Source organism: Telopea speciosissima, chromosome 4 (genome assembly GCF_018873765.1).
Source record: "Telopea speciosissima isolate NSW1024214 ecotype Mountain lineage chromosome 4, Tspe_v1, whole genome shotgun sequence".
NCBI lineage: Eukaryota > Viridiplantae > Streptophyta > Magnoliopsida > Proteales > Proteaceae > Telopea > Telopea speciosissima.
Window position 1 is genome coordinate 35,252,137 of NC_057919.1, and position 20,584 is coordinate 35,272,720.

Here is a 20,584-nt window from a genome sequence, read left to right on the forward strand (position 1 = left end):
TTTAGGGCTTCTCTCCCTCTAAAAATCGTGGAAAGGAGATAAGGTGGGAGAAAAAAATAATAAAATAAAAGATAAGAGAAAAGAGATAGAGAGAATGTGAAAATCTAATTAGAGAAGGGGGGAAGGGAGAGAAGTGAGAACCCGTGAGAGATATGGGGTGTGAAAGAGAAAATAGGATGAGAGGTGGTGAGAGCCGTGAGTGGGAGATGGGTAAGAGGAGATAGGAGAGAGAGTTTAAGAGGAAGTGGGAGAGAGAAGATATAGAAAAGAGGGAGAGAGAGAGAGAGACCGTGAGTGGGAGAGAGTTAAAGAAAGAAAGAGAGAATAGGATTAGAGATGGAAAGAGAGAGATTATCTCTTCTTCTTCTTTTTTTTTTTTGTTTTTTTTTTAATAAATCTCTTTTTCCTCTTATCACTCCTACTATTTCTTCCATCTTGACCGATCCTTGCTTGCAGCCCACTAAACTTCTAATTTAGATATGAAATTCCTCCTTTGTCCTTGGTAGCTTCAGTGAGAATTATTCCCATCCTACCCTTGGTCACATGTGAACAGGTGTGGGTCCCATTTGGCTTTTCTCTTTCCTCCAATTGTAAAAAAAATACAAAAAGAGGTATATGCTTGAGAGGATCTCAACACTTGATCATAATCGTCTTCCTCGATGCCAAATATAAATCTCAAAAAATTCAAACTGGCCCAGGCTTGCGTTTCGGCTCATTTCTGGACCATTATCATTTCTTGGGCTGAAAAGAATAATCGACTGTACAGTGGCTAGACGAATGCATACTTGCATTTCTGGACCATTATCATTTCTTGGGCTGAAAAGAATAATCGACTGTACAGTGGCTAGACGAATGCATACTTGCATTCCATCACGTCCAACCTGCTCCAAATTTAATCCTCTTTACAGCCATGCAAAAATATTGAGCAGCTTTACGTGTAAATTTGGAGATGTAGCCTCTGATAGTCCAAAATAGCAATAAATAGCCCAAAAACCTGAAACGCACAAGAAAGCACCAAGTAACTCTGTCCAATGTGGTAAAATGTATGCTTTATGCCCTAAGATTTCACACATAAATGTGCTCATCAGATTTCCCCACACTTGAACGTTACTTGTCCTCAAGTAAATAAAAAGAAAAACTAACCTCGAATGCAAGAAATCCTAACTCATTTTCGTAGGAATCACGGTTGCACTTAGCATGTGCAACAAGCCTTTAAACCCCTAGGTTTCCCCTAGTGGATGAGTTTTGTTTCGTGGGTATTTGCAGTGAATAGACACCCAAAATTCAATAAATCAAAAAGAATGATGTAAATTATTCTCATGGCATAAGTAAGATAGTGCACACAATCTCAAAAAAATACTCAACTAAAGATCAAGGAGCCAAAGGTTCCCCCATACTTGAATTTTATCACCCCACATCAATTCAAGCAACTAGCATATATTAAGATTAAGGGATCTCCTCTTATCTTCTGAACACTACTCACCCTTAAGTAAACCACTCAGAGCATCAATGGAACCAAAGACTTAGGCATTGAGTATTTTTTACCATACTTTCTTTTTCAGGCATTAAGGCAAAAACTTTTTTTTTTTTTCCTTTCTTTCTCAACCATAAACTCTATTTCTACTCCACTACTGTTCTCTGAATGACATGGTGGAGCATACACCAGACACCCAAATACTTGGTAGCTTCGCTTTTTGCATATATCCATAAGACATTGAGATATTGATGCAAGAGTTTTTTTTTTTTTTTGAGTTTCCTTCCAAGGAATTTCGATCAAGTCACCCTGCTTCATGAGGCACGATGCCCTGTCTAGTCCCAAGGAATTCCACTTTTCTTTCTGTTTTTCTCCCTTTTTTTTCTCCATTTGCTTTCATGCCTTGCCATAAATAAATTGGTCTCAACTACTAGCCAAAAGATCAAAGAAGTCCATAAACACATAGAGGAATCTAACCATCAAATGAAATAGTACTCATATTTTCAAACTCAATCCCCATCAACGGATACAAACCAACTACTGTCCTTGAAAAAAGATTTTTTATTATTTCGCATGTTAGGACACCTAATTCCCTCTCTCTCTTGCTTCACAATTAAAGAAACGTATGCACAACACCAAACTATTGTCACAACCAAAATTCACCAATTAAGCCCAACATCCCCCCCACATTTAATTCATGTAGTGTCCTCAATGCATGCATAAAAGAAAAAATAAGGACAAGGGAGGGGATGAGGGGGCTTACCAGATGTAATCAACAAAGAGGATCATGAAGGGTCATGAGCTCTACAACAAGTACTTGGGGCATCAAAAGAAATCTCAATCCATGGCCGACAAATGTAGAAAGGGCTTCAGAACCAGAAAACACTCGACCATAAATTTTAGTAAAGCGAGAGATAATATGAAAGTTAAACATAACTGAGAAATATCCAATAGAAAAATCTGTCCTCATGGGATAGTGGAAAATGAAGGCACTAAAACTCAGGCCATAAATCTGTCCCGTCTCTCCCGTTGGCAAAGTAGAACACCTATCATTCTTTGAAAAACCAACCAAAAATTGATCACAATAATCATAAAAAGGATTATGAATAACCTCATCAAAATAATCATAAAAAATGGGAGGTTTACTCAAATCAATCCTAGCAATAAAACTATCCGCTCTTTGCAGAAATTGGTTTGCCAAATAAGGATCATGATAATTTGCTTCAAACGCATCATGACTAACATTGTCATCCTCAATAAAGTTGTCAAACCTAGGAGGTTTGGACAAATCAATATGTGGGATAATGGAATCCTCAAAATGACAGTCAACTGGGTTTTCCAACGAGAGAGGGGGAAATCGAATTTCCTGGGTCTGTATGTTATCATAAAAATCTTATTCTAAATCAATAAAACTACTAGGCTCACTAAAATCAGAATTTTCAGGCAAAAGGTGGACTTCCCCAGGTATCTCATCAAACCTCGCTTCACTAATATCTGTAGGAGACTCAATCTCAATAAATAAATCATCATGAAAAACATCTAGTTGGGAGTGACTCTCATTAACCTCAAATTGGGGTGGTGGACTTTCAACATCAATAGGCGGGGGATGGGGTGGTTCATCTTGAACAGGAATCTGGTAGCATAGACTAGGTTCAGGCTGACTAGGTAATGTACCCATTTCCTCCTCCTGTAACATGGTGATCAGTTGAGAGAGTTGCTTCTCCATGTTATTACTTCTTTCTATGTAAAGGGTAACGTTCCTCTCAAGCTCACTCATTCTGGCCTCCTCACCCAGGTTCTGAAACTCAGGGGGTTGGTGATATGGTTCAAGGAGAGGTGGCTCATTGAGATTCAGTGGAGGGTTGGGCATTGGAGGACCAAACTGACCATGATATTGAAAACTGGGTGGTCCAACTTGGTTATTCCATTGATCCCACGAGAAATCGGGATGATCACTCCACCCCTGATTGTAAGTGCCAAGAGAATCATATTGAAATTAAGGACTCACATTTTCATCACCATAGCTACCCCCATAAAGATTAGGGCATCCTTCCATAACATGAATTGTCTGGGGATGCGACAAATCAAAATTTCCCGAAGGCCCATAGTTGGGTTGGGAAGCAAAATTGTACTGGGGTGGTGTAAAATTGTTCTCTATCTCACTACTTTTGGCTTCCCTAGCCTGTTTAAACCTTTCCCCCAAAGTCATATGTGCCTTAGTCTGTTTCCACCTTTCCCCCAAAGTCATAGGTGGGAGTGTACCTCCCATTATTCCAGACATTCACAAACTAACCACTTATCCCAAATTGAGGTCTCCCTAAGAAATTAAAATAAAATAAACTAAAGAAAAATAAAAGACTAGAAAAAAAAATACTAAAAGATAAGAGAAAAGAGATAGAGAGAATGTGAAAATCTAATTAGAGAAGGGGGGAAGAGAGAGAAAAGAATAAGTTAGGAAAAAGGGAGTGAGAACCCATGAGAGATATGGGGTGTGAAAGAGAAAATAGGATGAGAGGTGGTGAGAGCCGTGAGTGGGAGATGGGTAAGAGGAGATAGGAGAGAGAGTTTAAGAGGAAGTGGGAGAGAGAAGATATAGAAAAGAGGGAGAGAGAGAGAGAGACCGTGAGTGGGAGAGAGTTAAAGAAAGAAAGAGAGAATAGGATTAGAGATGGAAAGAGAGAGATTATCTCTTCTTCTTTTTTTTTTTTTTTATAAATCTCTTTTTCCTCGTATCTCTCCTACTATTTCTCCCATCTTGGCCGATCCTTGCTTGTAGCCCACTAAACTTTTAATTTGGATATGAAATTCCTCCTTTGTCCTTGGTATCTTCACTGAGAATTATTCCCATCCTACCCTTGGTCACATGTGAACAGGTGTGGGTCCCATTTGGCTTTTCTCTCTCCTCTAATTGTAACAAAAAATGCAAAAAGAGGTATATGCTTGAGAGGATCTCAACCCTTGATCATAATCGTCTTCCTCAATGCCAAATATAAATTTCAAAAAATTCAAACTGGTCAGGGCTTGCGTTTCGGCTCATTTCTGGCCCATTATCATTTCTTGGGCTGAAAAGAATAATCGATTGTACGGTGGCCTAGATGAATGCGTACTTGCATTCCATCACGTCCAACCTGCTCCAAATTTAGTCCTCTTTACAACCATGCAAAAATATTGAGCAGCTTTACGTATAAATTTGGAGATGTAGCCTCCGATAGTCCAAAATAGCAATAAATGGCCCAAAAACCTGAAACACACAAGAAAGCACCAAGTGACTCTGTCCAATGTGGTAAAATGTATGCTTTATGCCCTAAGATTTCACACATAAATGTGCTCATCAAATTACTTGTACATGGTTTTTATATTTTCCTATATCATCCATCATGATGAACAATGCTTCCCTTAACTCCTTGTTGAACGACAATAGATTGATCGGAAGTACCCAACTATATTAAATGAAAGCGAGAGCTTCTTCTTGTCCTGAGAGCTGAAAAGATTCACTCTATGCTCACAACTAGTGCACTTTTCATACCTCACACCATAGATGGAGAGGATTTTGTGTCTTGGGAGACCTTTAGAAAATTTCCTTCATGATCACCTTTTAGAAATTTGATTTTAGTTTCAAGACTTATATGAAAATAATAATATCACTTCTACTGCTAACAAATAATAAATGGTATAAAAACATTATCATCTCACTTAACTCAAATAATTACGAAATGCCATTATCACTTCCGACATTTTAAATTTGCATTGTATCGTACTATTGTAGCAACAATATTGCTTAGCACATTATAGTAATATATTTTTCTTCAATTATAAAATAACAACATTCCACAAATACAAGTGTTCATAGATATGCAAATAAGTTACATATACAATTATCAAAATATAAGTGTTCCATAAATCAAATCTCCTCCATCCCATAATGTTTTGGCAAACTGATATGTAATAATTTTCAGACTATTCATCTCTCTTGCTTGACACTCCACATAATTCAGTCCAAGTAATTCAGTCCAAGTCATCAATTATTCTAGGTGGTGTCACCCCTTAGACTAGTGCTTGTTTGGTGTCTCTGACAGGTTTCTTTGAATTTATGCTACCGATCACTTACTCGGTGTTCCTTTGATATCTGGAAAATTGAGGGTGGGGGACTGTGCTACTCTTTTTGCCGTGGTGAAGTGTAGGCTTGAAAGCTAGAAATCTAGATTCCTCTCATATGTTGGTTGGCACCAACTTATCTCTTCGGTTCTTCAAGGAGGATATATCTACTAGTCCGACCTCTTTGGCCTCCCAGATACCATCATTAAGAATTTGGAGGTTTTATTCTCGAACTTTCTTTGGTTAGGGCTGACCTTAAAAAAGATAATTCACTACATCTCATGGGCTTCTATATGTAGCCCAAAGATGGAAGGAGGTTTGGGGATCAAGCGTATCAAAGATAGAAACATTATTGGTGTTATTAAGCAAGTTTTGGAGGTGACGTCTCAAAAAAACCCTTTGTAGGTGGGATGGGTTAATCACAGATACTTAAAGGGGGACTCGATTTGGACTATCTCTCCTCCCCAAAATTGCTATTGGGTTTAGAGGAAAATTATTAAATATCGGGAGTAGGCCTTTTGTTTCTCGCATGTCTACGAAACTTTGGTTGGATCCTTGGCACCCGAAGGGGATCATAAAATTTTTTTTTGGGAATTGCGATGCAAAAGAACCAAGAAAGTTTAAGGGAACTATGACAACATTCCAATACATTAAATATTTTTTTGGGTAAGATTTCAATACATTATTGTATCAAGAAAAAATGGTCTCAATATTGTGTTATTTCTCAGAAAAGGAGGATGATCAAAATTGGACTCAAAATATCTCTCTCTAGCAAACAGCTTGCACTGACAGCTTCTTGGGGGTGTTGGAGTTGGAACTGCTTAAACCAAAAGTTGTTCCTGAAACATTGATCGAACAAGACTCCTTTCCTGAACATGCATTCTGCAACACAGATAGAGTGTTGGGAGCATCGCTGCTACCTTTCTGGAATGATCCACATGTGCCTTAGGGATCTCCGAAGCTGGCAAATTCAATAGCAGAGATTTTTTCCACCTATGCCGCATAAGAGTTTCAAGATGCTTACATCATATGCATTCCCGCATACCTTTCCTACTATGACCGTCAGGAAATTAATTTGTGTGGGATTTCCACCCATTTCTTTGAACAAGATCAATATGTTATCCTCAGCATTCAAGAATGATCGTGGGATGTGGTACCTATCGTAATTTTAATAGTTAGCTTATAAGATGAAGAAGAAGAAGAAAAAAAAAAAAAAAAAAGGGTGCAAGTTTGGCTCAGCAAGCCTCAACCAAACCAAAAATTTCAGGATTTGGATTAGCCTTGCCTACCAGCTAGGCTAAGGCCAGTTCGGGTCTGGGCTGCGGCTTGGGGTTGAACTCGGCCTAACTGGTCCCTACCCTATATAGTTATGTATGCAAGATTAGGGCTATGAATTAAGGATCATAATTTATATTTAATATACATGATTGATATAATATTTTAAGAATATAAATATTTAGGCCAAAAATTAAATTTTTTTATACAACAACAACTCAGCCTTATCCCAAGTGAATGAGGTCGGCTACATGGATCCTTGGCCTCCAATCGGCTCTGTTCGAGCTTATACTTCCCCTAAGATCATTTTAGGTCTGTCCTTGGTTCTTTTTGTTTCTTCAACCTGAATCAAATCACTCCTCCATACTGGGGAATCCAAAGGCCTCCGCTGAAAAATAAAAATTATTTTTTTCAAATTTGTATAAATTTAACATAAAATAACAAAAACTGTATGCAGTGCTAGGCATAGCCTGAGATATCCCAACCCAACCTTGAGCCTGACTAGACCTGGGTTGAGCCATACAAACCCTGGCCTGGACCTGGGTTTTAAAAAACTGGGCCGAGCCTAGCCTAGTTGGTATATCAAATCTGGTCATGCTGGTACTTACTCATATGGTAAGTAACATAACTAAATAAGTAGTGGAATAAGCATTCTTACCATCTTTGAGAAGGAAGGCCACAATCAATCATGCATTTTTTATCAGTGAATTCTCCACGATAATCGCGTGTCTCAGTGCAATCAAAACCCTGAGGAGCTTCAGAAATCATGGTGGGCCAGAATCTTCCAATGCTGTATCCATTCACCCAGGCATGTCCCTTCCCCATACTCAACAAATCTACCACCATAGGATCATTACCCAGAGGAGCCTTGAAGCATGTCTGCCATTAATTACACACGTTAATATATTAATTACTCAAATACTCAAATCCTACTTAGTTAACATTAATATTGTGTTATATCAGAGTGAGCCTGTGTGCACCTCATACCACGTCATTGCCCTCTTCAAGGGTAGTCCTTCTGAGGTCCATTTTTGGGGCCAAGAAATTCTATCATCGTAGAATTGCTTGTTCTCACCGTTCAATCCAATCTACTTCCAAAGAAAGTAATAACTAATTTAAGTTGGAATTTGAGATATTGAACTAGGGTTGAAAATAGGATTAGGTTGGGCTGGGTTTTTTAAAATTCCAATTCAACTCTGAGTCCCCTTAGCTAGGTCTAGACCCGGTTTAGCCCTTATTCAAGATCAGAAAAATCCAATCCTGATCCGCCCTTAGGGCTGGGCCAGGCCAGGCTGACCCTAATTGGCCCTGACCATGGGGAGGGGGAAGGTAGGGGTTGGGTCAGGATGAGAAGAAGAAGAAGAAGAAGACAGGGTTGGGCTGAGTCGTACTCAACTCAAGTACTCAACTCAAGGTCTCAACCCTGGCCTGACCCTGACTCAGGGTTAGAAATTCCTAGTCCTGACCTGCTTTCAAGGTTAGGGTATCTCAGCCAAGGCCCTGTGCGGGCTCAGGGCGGGCTCGGGTCGTGAAGGTTAAACTTGTGCCCCTAATTATGAAACTTAAAAGAATGAACCAACCACCATTTTTGGGAATTACGGTGCAAAAGAGTCAAGAAAGTTTAAGGAAAGTATGACAACATTCCAATACACTAATTTTTTTTTAATAAGATTTCAATACATTATTGTATCAAACAAAAATGGTCTCAACATTGTGTTATTTCTCAGAAAAGGAGGATGATCAAAATTGGAATCAGAATATCTCTCTCTAGCAAATAGCTTGCATTGCCAGCTTCTTGGGGGTATTGGAGTTGGAAATGCTTAATCCAAAAGTTGTTCCTGAAACATTGATCGAACAAGACTCCTTTCCTGAACATGCATTCTGCAACATAGATAGAGTGTTGGGAGCATCGTTGCTACCTTTCTTGAATGATCCACATGTGCCTTGGGGATCTCCGAAGCTGGCAAATTCAATAGTAGAGATTTTGCCACCTATGCCGCATGAGAGTCCCAAGATGCTTCCTTCATATGCATTCCCGCATACCTTTCCCACTATGATCGTTTGGAGATTAATTTGTGTGGGATTTCCACCCATTTCTTTGAACAAGATCAATGTATTATCCTCAGCATTCAAGAATGATCGTGGGATGTGTTAGCTTATAAGAAGAAAAAGAAGAAGAAGAAGAAATAAACAAAAGGGTGCAAGTTTGGCTTAGCAAGCCTCAACCAAACCAAAAATTTCAGGATTTAGGTTAGCCTTGCCTGCCAGCTAGGCTAGGGCCAGTTCGGGTCTGGGCTGCGGCTTGGGGTTGAACCCGGCCTAGTCAGTCCTTACCCTATATAGCTATGTATGCTAGATTAGGACTACGAATTAAGTATCATAATTTATATTCAATATACATGATTGATATAATATTTTATGAATATAAATATTTAGGCTAAAAATTAAATTTTTTTATACAACAACAACTCAGCCTTATCCCAACTGAATGAGGTCGGCTACATGGATCCTTGGCCTCCAATCGGCTCTGTTCGAGCTTATACTTCCCTTAAGATCACTTTAGGTTTGTCCCTGGTTGTTTTTGTTTCTTTAATCTAAATCAAATCACTCCTCCATACTGGAGAATCCAAAGGCCTCCGCTAAAAAATAAGAATTAATTTTTTCATACTTGTGTAAATTTAACATAAAATAACAAAAACTGTACCAAACTTGGCCTGTTGTGAGTTATGCAGTGCTGGGCATAGCCTGAGATATCCCAACCCAACTTTGAGCCTGACTAGGCCTGGGCTGAGCCATATAGACCCTGGCCTAGACCTGGGTTTTAAAAAACTGGGCTGAGCCCAGCCTGGTTGGTATATTAAATCTGGTCATGTATTAAATCTGGTCATGCTGGTACTTACTCATATGGTAAGTAACATAACTACAAAAGTAGTGGGATAAGCTTTCTTAGAATCTCTGAGAAGAAAGGCCACAATCAATCATGCATTTTTTATCAGTGAATTCTCCATGATAATCGCATGTCTCAGTGCAATCAAAACCTTGAGGAGCTTTGGAAATTATGGTGGGCCAAAATCTTCCAATGCTATGTCCATTCACCCAGGCATGTCCCTTCCCCATACTCAACAAATCTACCACCACAGGATCATTACCCAGAGGAGCCTTGAAGCATGTCTACCATTAATTATACACATTAAGATATTAATTACTCAAATACTCAAATCCTACTTAGTGAACATTAATATTGTGTTATATCAGAGTGAGCGTGTGTGTACCTCATACCACGTCATTGCCCTCTTCAAGGGTAGTCCTTTTGAGGTCCATTTTTGGGGCCGAGAAATTCTATCAATGTAGCTTGTTCTCACCGTTCAATCCAATCTGCTTCCAAAGAAAGTAATAACTAATTTAAGTTGGAATTTGAGATGTTTAACTAGGGCTAAAAATAGGATTAGGTTGGGCTGGCTTTTTTAAAATTCAAACTCAACTTCGAGTCCCCTTAGCTGGGTCTAGACCCGATCTAGCCCTTATTCAAGATCAGAAAAATCCAATCCTGATCCGCCCTCAGGGCCGGGACAAGCCGGGCTGCCCCTAATTGGCCCTGACCATGGGGAGGGGGAAAGTTGGGGTTGGGTCAAGTTGAGAAGAAGAAGAAGACAGGGTTGGGCTGAGCTGGGCTGAGTCGTACTAAACCCGTAGTCTCAACCCTGGCCCGACCCTTACTCAGGGTTAGAAATTCCTTGTCCTGACTTGCCTTCAAGGTTAGGGTATCTCAGCCAAGGCCCTGTTCGGGCTCAAGGCTGGCTCGGGTCGTGAAGGTTAAACTTGCACCCCTAATTATGAAACTTAAAAGAATGAATTAACCACCATTTTTGGGAATTGCGATGCAAAAGAGTCAAGAAAGTTTAAGAAAACTATGACAACATTTCAATACATTAATTTTTCTTTTGGTAAGATTTCAATACATTATTGTATAAAGCAAAAATGGTCTCAACATTGTGTTATTTCTCAGAAAAGGAGGATGATCAAAATTGGATGAAAAATATCTCTCCCTAGCAAACAGCTTGCACTGCTAGCTTCTTGGGGGTGTTGGAGTTGGAACTGCTTAATCCAAAAGTTGTTCCTGAAACATTGATCGAACAAGACTCCTTTCCTAAACATGCATTCTGCAACACAGATAGAGTGTTGGGAGCATCGCTGCTACCTTTCTTGAATGATCCACATGTGCCTTGGGGATCTCCGAAGCTGGCAAATTCGATAGCAGAGATTTTGCCACCTATGCCGCATGAGAGTTCCAAGATGCTTCCTTCATATGCATTCCCGCATACCTTTCCTACTGTGACCGTCTGGAAATTTATTTGTGTAGGATTTCCACCCATTTCTTCGAACAAGATCAATGTGTTATCCTCAGCATTCAAGAATGATCGTGGGATGTGGTACCTATAGTAATTTTAATAGTTAGCTTATAAGAAGAAGAAGAAGAATAAGAAGAAAAATAAGGGTGCAAGTTTGGCTCAGCAAGCCTCAACCAAACCAAAAATTTCAGGATCTGGGTCAACTTTGCCTGCTAGCTAGGCTAGGACCAGTTCGGGCCTGGGTTGCAGCTTGGGGTTGAATCCAGCCTAGCCGGGCCCTACCCTATATAGTTATGTATGCAAGATTAGGCTATGAATTAAGTATCATAATTTATATTTAATATACATGATTGATTTAATATTTTAAGAATATAAATATTTAGGCTAAAAATTAAATTTTTTTATACAACAACTCAGCCTTATCCCAACTGAATGAGGTCCGCTACATGGATCCTTGGTCTCCAATCAGCTCTATTCGAGCTTATCTTCCCCCAAGATCATTTTAGGTTTGTCCATGGTTCTTTTTGTTCCTTCAATCTGAATCAAATCACTCCTCCATACTAGAGAATCCAAAGGCCTCTATTGAAAAATAAAACTTAATTTTTTCATATTTGTGTAAATTTAACATAAAATGACAAAAACTATTCCAAACTTGGCTTGTGGTGAGTTAAGGAGTGCTAGGCATAGCCTGAGATATCCCAGCCCAACCTTGAGCCTGACTAGGCCTGGGCTGAGCCATACAGACCCTGGCCTGGACCTGGGTTTTCAATAACTGGGCCGAGCCCAACATGGTTGGTATATCAAATCTGGTTATGCTGATACTTACTCATATGGTGAGTAACATACCTACCTAACTAGTGGAATAAGCTTTCTTACCATCTTTGAGAAGGAAGGCCACAATCAATCATGCATTTTTTATCAGTGAATTCTCCACGATAATCGCATGTCTCAGTGCAATCGAAACCCTGAGGAGCTTTAGAAATCATTGTGGGCCAGAATCTTCCAATGCTGTGTCCATTCACCCAGGCATGTCCCTTCCCCATACTCAACAAATCTACCACCACAGGATCATTACCCAGAGGAGCCTTGAAGCTTGTCTGCCATTAATAATTACACACATTAATATATTAATTACTCAAATCCTTAAATCCTACTTAGTTAGCATTAATAATGTGTTATATTGGAGTGAGTGTGTGTGTACCTTATACCACGTCATTGCCCTCTTCAAGGGTAGTTCTTCTGAGGTCCATTTTTTGTCCCGGGAAAGTCTATCATCGTAGAATTGTTTGTTCTCACCGTTCAATCCAATCTGCATACAAAGAAAGTAATAATTAATTTAAGTTGGAATTTGAGATATTGAACTAGGGTTGCAACAGGATCAGGTTGGGACGGGTTTTTAAAAAATTCCAACTCAAGTCTGAGTCCCCTAAGTTGGGTCTAGGCCCGGTCCAGCCCTTATTCAAGGCCAGAAAAATTCAATCTTGATCCGCCTCAGGGCCGGGCCAAGCCGGGCTGACCCTAATTGGCCCTAACCATGGGGAGGGGGAAGGTAGGGGTTGGGTCAGGATGAGAAGAAGAAGAAGAAGACAGGGTTGAGTCGTACTCAGCCCGAGGTCTCAACCCTGGCCCGACCCAGCCCGACCCTGACTCATGGTGAGAAATTTCCAGTTCTGACCCACCTTCAAGGTCAAGGTATCTCAGCCAAGGCCCTGTTCGGGCTAAGGGCGGGCTCGGGCCATGAAGATTAAACTTGCACCCCTAATTATGAAACTTAAAAAAATGAACCAACCACTATTAATTGAATCAATAATTCATAATTATTAATAATATGTATTACCTTATAGGACCATTCGTTTGATGATAGATCTTTAGTAGCATTACCATTTCCAATTAATTTAACTGGGCCACCAACTATTCCAGTGGGTACCAAATCGAAAAATGAACCATAATTCTGCATGAAAGAGGAAAAGAGAAGAAAAAACAAATGTGAAATTGATGAATTTTTTTTTCTTCTTCTAACTTTCACTTATTTTACTTGTGAACTTGGTAACTGAGAAAATTGAATTATGTACCGCTAATCCAACTGTGGCACTAAGTAAAGATAAGTGATTAATGCCTGTCTTCAATGTGACTGGTTTTTCAAACACGAAACTACCACCACCACTACTCCAATCAGATGCTGTTAATACACCAAATTAAATTTAGAAATTTAAGTTAATAGATGAGATTACAACATCTAAATCAACATTAACACTTAAATAATTGGGGGAAGAAAAAGTTAAATTTAAGCTAATCAAGTTTAAATTATTACCCATTCTCTTCTTGTTGACATAAGCATGAAGTACATGGCCTGTTGTATTCACATGCAGGATCGCATTGTGACCGAAAGAATTATCAATGTTCACACTGAATGTAAGATCCCAACAACAACATAATTAATATACTGATCGGATCAAATTAAAAAGTAAGGCATGCAACTTATAATTTGTTGGGAGTTGGGTGTATCTTGTATTCTGTAATGGTCCACATAATTGTAATCGGGTTTGTAATTGTCACTTGGTTGGGTTTGGGGTCTATTACATGTACGGGGTAAAATTGTAATTGTGTGGGGATTAGAGTTGTGGGGTTCCTGTATATTGTCTCTATGTGGAAAACCCTAACTACAAGCAAAATGAAGTACTTTGTGAGGGGGAGAGTAATGTAGAAAGTTTTTTCAGGAAGTAGTATAAAATATCTAGTTCTGGGTGGATGTATGCAATCATGCCGAACCCCGGTAAATTCTAAACTCATTGCATTGTGTGTGATTGTTTACTTAGGTTCTTCCTCATGGTTAATTAGTCCAATACAAGTAGTATCAAAGCTAATGTTACGGTAGAGCCAGGGCATGGGCACCTGGTGCCCCTCCTAAGATGAAATCGGAGAAGATCTTGGATGCTCCCACATGGAGGAGGAGATGGGGAAGATCTTGATAGTTCCCGCGTGGAGGGGGAGATTGTTGGGTTTCCATGCGAAAGACGAGCCACATTGGATGTGAGTAGCCTGATGTAAATACTTATAGGTACTTAGGCACCATTTTCTTAACGGCTAGCTTTTAAGGATGAATTCTACCCAAGTCCCTAACAGGGCTTGCCTCATAGGAAAAACCAAAAAAAAGAGAAGAAAGAATGGAGGGTGACCAAAAGCTACCTAGTCATGTACCACAGGTAGTCACTGGCACCAGCAGTTGTTGCCTTTTGCTCAAGAAGCTTGTTTGTAGTTAAAGATCCCTTTCCTGTGAGAGCATCTTTCAAGGGCTCAGCCTTCCATAACCAATTGAATTGAGTATCAACATTGCTTGGATTTTTTTTCTTCAAGTATGTCTGGGTGGTGACCTGGAAAATTACAAAAAAAAATTTGAACTTCTGAAACCCTTGGAAGACAATGAAAAACTTCAATTATAAGAAAGGATTAAAACAAATTTCATTATCAAAGTAAGTAAATAAATTGTCCCTGTTAATTACCTTAGCAGTGTTGTAGATCTCTTTGTTGCAGTCAGCAAGAAGACTAACAGACCAAGCAGGCAAGAAATACTTGCCATTCTTTCCCAATTCAATATTCAAATCTTGTTTAGTATCATTGTTGCTCAAGAAGCAGAATGATTTTCCAGTAGAGTTGTCCATGAATGTAGAAAACTAAAAACAAATTGAAACAACATTAATTACTTCTTTTCTCATTCTCAATTCCAATGAGTTACAGAAAACAAAAATGGGTAGAAGAATTACTAAGGATGGGTTATTGAAAAATATACCACAACACCGTTTTGGATGTCCTTGTGTGTAATTGACTGTTTAGTGAGAATCTTCTCAGCTGATTTGATCTGTTCATGAAGTTGCTTTAGGTGTCCCCACTTTGGTTGATTGAGAAGCCCTGAGAAGTTTGATATATTAAAATTTCCTTTTATAGAGAAGAAAGTCATTATAATCATAAGGGTATTTTTTTGTGTCAAAATGCCATCTTAATTATTTGAAGGGAAAAGGCTGGGCACACTGCCGGTGTACCATAAGCTAGCACCCACTATGTCTATCTCTCTCTTCCCCCATTGGTATAATCCGTTAATTTACTGCACACGGGCAATGTGCCTATCCCTCTCCTTGTTTGGTATTTTACAAGTTAAAACGTGGCCAACATTATTGGTCTAGTAGTTCATTTATGTTGCAATGCAAACCAGAAGTAACAATGGCATTTTAGTAATTATAATGTGTAACGCTAGTAATAGTAATTGCATTTTTGTAATTTCAAGTCTTCTGTTGTGATGTCAAAATTAAGGGTGTCAATCGGTTCGGTTTCAGTTTGGTTCTTGTTCAGTTCAGTTCAATTACGGTTCTAATTTGGTTTTCTAATACGGGTTTAATTTGGTTCTCCAATACAGTTCCAATTTGGTTCTTCAATACGGTTCCATTCTGTTAGACTGTCAATTGTGAAGAAACTCCATTTGTATAAATAAAATACTCACAAAACCTTAAAAGAACCAGAAATATTAATAAATAAATAAGAATCCCAGTGAGTTCTCCATTTTTTGATCTTATCTTTCAGCTTACCCATTAATAAAGTCAGAAAAACACATCAAAATTATAGTTCCAAAACGAAAGGCAACACCATTTAAAAAAATAATAATAATTTTGGATTAAAATGTGGTATTTGGTTCGGTTTCAGTTCAAACCAATGGTTTTTAAATTAAAACTGAAATCGAACCGAACCAGATTAAATGCTCATTTACTAGAACCGAAACCAACCCGAATTTATTCAGTTCGGTTCGGTTAATTTGGCATAGCTTCGGGTTTGATATTTGGTTTCGGTTTGGTTTTGACACCCTTAGTCCAAATAGAGGGTGGGTCTCAACACAATGGTAAGGTTGCTCCATTTCAACCTAATGATTGTGGATTTGAGCCGAGAAACAACCTCTCCGTGAAGTAGGAGTAAAATTATTCTTCTATTTTCTTTAAGGGAGATTGTTCTCTATGCCGCAGCGCAGGCTGCGCCCAAGCACATGGGCCTGCCACTCAGGGGTGCAGGGTTGTAATTGCTCCCACCCCCATGTGCCAGGGAGCAGCCTGCGCTCCGGCCCTGAGAACAGCGCCCCTTTCTTTAAATAGTGGCCACATACAAGTCTAATATTAATTTGAATTGATAATTACCATATTCATCAAGTGGGGCGTCATAATCATAAGTGGTTGAGATATAAGGTCCGCCAGCTGAACGACCAAAATTGGTTCCTCCATGGTACTGAAAGAAGTCAAGAAAATATTAAATTCTTTCTCAATGTACATAAAAGTAAAATCCACCTATGTATGTATGTACGTATGTTTATGCAAATGCCACAAACTTCTATTTATATATTAATTGTTTGGTTTCTTAACTAGCATTTATGCAAATCAAAGGATTAGTCTCTATTAATTAATAGTGTAGGTGTTAATCTGACTAGGGGAAACTAACCATATAGTAGTTTTGGAGCACACCACCAAATTGGTAGAAACGGGCAACTGCATAAGCCACATCTTCAGCAGCTCTAATGTGGGTTGGGAGGCCCCAGCCCTTGAACCTGAAAGAAAGAAAGAAAACCTTCAAATTTTAGGACATTTTGGGTTGTTGGTAGTAATTTTGAAGAGTTAAAAGCTTACTTACCAGCCAGTCCAGTTCTCAGTCCACATTCTAGGACTTTTTGGATTGTTTGGCTTCCAATCAAAACTGGTATAAAATCCATTGTGTGTGTTTATCTGATCCAAAATACAAACAAGAAGGAATTACCAAAGAGCCAAACAAGTGTACATAAAAAATAATAATAATAATTAAGAACCAAATGCTATTAATGAAACTTGATCTCAATTAATCTAAATCTTTTGGAAGCCCCAAGTTGAATTTTTGAGAGTCGTTTATATTGAGGATAATTTTGTACTTTTGGAGATGAAGATTACTCTGTATTGCACTACATGAGCTGCTATATATATGAGTTATCTTCTAAGGAGGTGTATGTGTTTATAATTTCTTCATTAGAATAGTGGAAGCTCTTTGGTTGTCGCTCGGTCGTGCACATATCCATCTTGAGTGAACCACATAACTCTGTGTTCTATGTTTGTATTATCTTTTTTCTTTTGCAAATCTCTGTTTTGCTGCATTATTAATTATTAACACCAAACATACCCAACAGAAGCAAGAAGGAAGAAATATATGATTAATGATATTTATGTATACCACAGTCTGTGGTGCATCGTCCTGTTGACACATGATCCATGGAATTCCGATATTTTGAGATAGAGCCATCTTTGCACACCATTGAATATAGCTTTCCCCTGCGTCTCCATATGGTTTCATGATATTCCCATATTCGTTCTCAATCTTTTGTACAGATATCAACCAAACATTATTCAAATAATTAGTAATCATACTATATAGCTAGTGATAACATTATTAATTAATAATAGTAGCAACAACAACAAAAACAATGAGACCTGTGCAAGGATTATGGGTCCTCCTTGTGGACCAAAGAGGTTAGCTTGTTTAGCCATGTCAACAATTTTGGTGGTGAATTTTTGCATCTCATCCTGTAAGTAAAAAAAAATGAATAGTCAGAAGGCAGAAATTAATGGTTGTCGGTACTCTGAAACACAGCCCATGAACCCTAAAAGTAATAAATGTAAGGGACCATGTTCTTGGCTTGGGGGCGCAGGCTGCGCCTAGACGCGGGGGGAGATAGAGCGGTCATTTCAGTCATTCAGGGGGGTGGACGATCATTTCGGCCACCCCCATGTGTCTGGGTGCATCCTGCGCTCCTACTGCAAAGAACATTTTCCCTATATGTAAGCAACAAAAATGGAATTCTGCGTTGGAATTAACCTTGTAAACTTGATTATCTGTTCTGAATGCAATTCCTGGTAGATTATGCAACCACACTGGGAATCCTCTGATAAAAAAGAAAAGGCACTTAGTTAGTAATTGTGGAGTCTATATAAATAATGAAAGTATACAGGTTAGCACCCTTTGGATAAAGGTGTCGCATTTCCATGTTAATCTTTCTGTTCTTTACCATTTCACCTAAAAACTCGAACTTTTAGTGAAGGCAGTGTAAATATTATATACATCAACACTTCTCCACACGTGTAAGTCAAGATCCTATGATCCTTGCATGTGAAGCTCACGCAGCACAGAGGGAGAAGAAATGTCCGGTAAAACCTTCCAATGTACTTCCCAGAGTCTAACACTCAGACTTCCCTGCTCAATATACCATGTTCGCTATCGTTTCACCTAAAAACTCAAACTTTTAGTGAGTCATATTTATATGAATTACATACCCATAGTCCCATTCTGCACAGACATAAGGACCAATGCGAAGAATGGCATATAGCCCAGCTTGTTGCACTGTCTTGAAGAATCTGATGATGTCTAGGTTTCCCTCAAAATGGAACTAAGTAGAGAAAATACAGGAAAACAAAAAAAAAAAATAGAAAGAGGTACAAAAACAGTTAGAATGTGTTAATAGGCATATTTTGTTCATAAACCATCAGTTATAGATTGAGATTAAAACCTCGCCACGATTGGGCTCATGGAAATCCCAAAAAATGTAAGTCTCAATTGCATCGAGTCCACCTTCTTTTGCTTTGTTGATAAGATCTGGCCACATCTGAATCAATAATGTAGAAATTAATAATGGTGTTTCCAATGAAGTGTATGATTTGAACTGTTAATCGGATCTGGGTCTTGGACCCGATCTATGGTACCCATGTGGGGTGGCCTAACCCAAGCTGTGAGCAAGGGGAGGGAGCCCCCCTCTCTCCCTTTCCTATTTAGAGTGAAAGATTGCAAAGGTGGGGTACCTTAGGGTTTTGGCTATATATATATATACTCCAACCCTAAGGCCCCATATCATTAACACTGGAAACCAAATTTTCCCTCTCTTTTTATTCTCCAAGTATTTGTGTGCTCTTGGGATTCCATCTCATCCCAAGGATTCGTGGTGTGAAGTTCTTCTTCGTGGAAAAACCTTTTAAGATATTCGAAGATCGTAAAGGAGATCGTTCGAATTCGTGCGCTTGTAATCAAAGGCTGGTTTTTGATCTCTTCCGCTGCATTCCCAGATCCGTTCAGATATGATCCGAACCCATGGGAATCTCTATTTATTTATATGAACAAATTAATTATAGGAAGAAAAAAACTCATCAAAAAGTTCATACTACTTTACCTCTGCTGTGCTGCGTGGGTAATGGATAGCCCCAGAAACCAGAATTCTGGGTTCTCCATTGAGTAGAAGTTGGCCATTGTCATAAGTGACCTGTGTTGCTGCTGCATCTGCATGCGTCAGTAGTGAAGTTGAAAAACACAGCAGGGTGCTTAAACCTAGAAGAAGTAGCATTTTTCTCTTAGAGTACTCCATTATCGATCATATACATCCTTGACAGGGAAACAACTTGTATATATAGGTAGATCTGATAATACAAATTTCTAACATTAGAGTAATTAAATCGGGTAAAGCAGCAGTCTAAGCCCAAAATAGTATCTTATGAGCCAAATCTCTAAGATTAGATAAAAGTTGAATATGATGAATAGGGTCAAACGGCATGTTACCTCAATAATCTAATCATGAAATTTTCTAAGATTAGACAAAAGATTGTCCAATGGAAATTTATCTCAAAACACCCTTTTTACTGAAAACCCCGTGAGACACGTTCAATGTTTGATAGTACTTACGCAGAATAACCAAAATACCATTCATCTTGAATTAAGTAAACACTATGAAGTCGATGGGCCTTAAACGGAACACAACAATCAAGCCCAATTATAATGTTCGAAAATGCCATCATATGTTTGGTCCTTCTACATGTCACTGTGAAGAGTGAAGTAGTTCTCCTCACTATATTTCACCAAAAAAAAAAAAAGTTCTCCTCGCTATATATATTTTTTCTACCCTCTCGAATCATTTTGGAGAGTTGAGATGAAAGAATAGAATCTGTAAATTGACTCAGAGTTCTCTCTCTCTCTCTCTCTCTCTCTCTCTCTCTTGTGTTTTCTCCCTGTAGCCATTGGCCCCCTTTTCCTCTGTTGCCCAGCCCTCTGCATTTCATGTCCATCCCCCTTATCTTCCTTCCCTAATTCCTGCACCTTGCCCACCATCCCCTCTCCACTTCCTTGCCTTCCCCCTTTCTCGCCTGCATGTCACCCCTATCCTCCCTCATAAGGCTAAGGAGAAGGAATTTGGAAATTAAAGAGAGAGACAGGTTTTGCCTTCTGTTTTTTATGATTATTTTTCTCTTATCTTTCTCTTATCTTTCTCTTCTCCCATTTTTGTATGTGTTGTTGGATCATCGGATGTTATAGTATGAAATGCAAATAAATACAGAAGTAGTATACCACTACTAATTGA

The 20,584-nt window shown here is 38.9% G+C and overlaps 1 protein-coding gene across 1 annotated transcript; it reads right to left on the reverse strand.

Moving 5' to 3' along the window:
• Window positions 1-10,890: 10,890 nt before the first annotated feature.
• On the reverse strand, window positions 10,891-19,570 carry LOC122659722 (beta-galactosidase-like). Its single transcript, XM_043854833.1, has 18 exons — window positions 19,406-19,570; window positions 18,752-18,847; window positions 18,519-18,631; window positions 18,064-18,130; window positions 17,679-17,771; window positions 17,422-17,565; window positions 16,855-16,946; window positions 16,666-16,771; window positions 16,368-16,455; window positions 14,981-15,099; window positions 14,694-14,864; window positions 14,380-14,564; window positions 13,505-13,599; window positions 13,266-13,372; window positions 13,031-13,144; window positions 12,395-12,502; window positions 12,070-12,290; window positions 10,891-11,278 (listed from the first exon to the last, which is right to left on the reverse strand). Exons 2-18 carry the CDS (start codon window positions 18,845-18,847, stop codon window positions 10,891-10,893), a joined length of 2,307 nt encoding a protein of 768 aa, XP_043710768.1. The 5' UTR covers window positions 19,406-19,570.
• Between the last annotated feature and the right edge of the window lie 1,014 nt (window positions 19,571-20,584).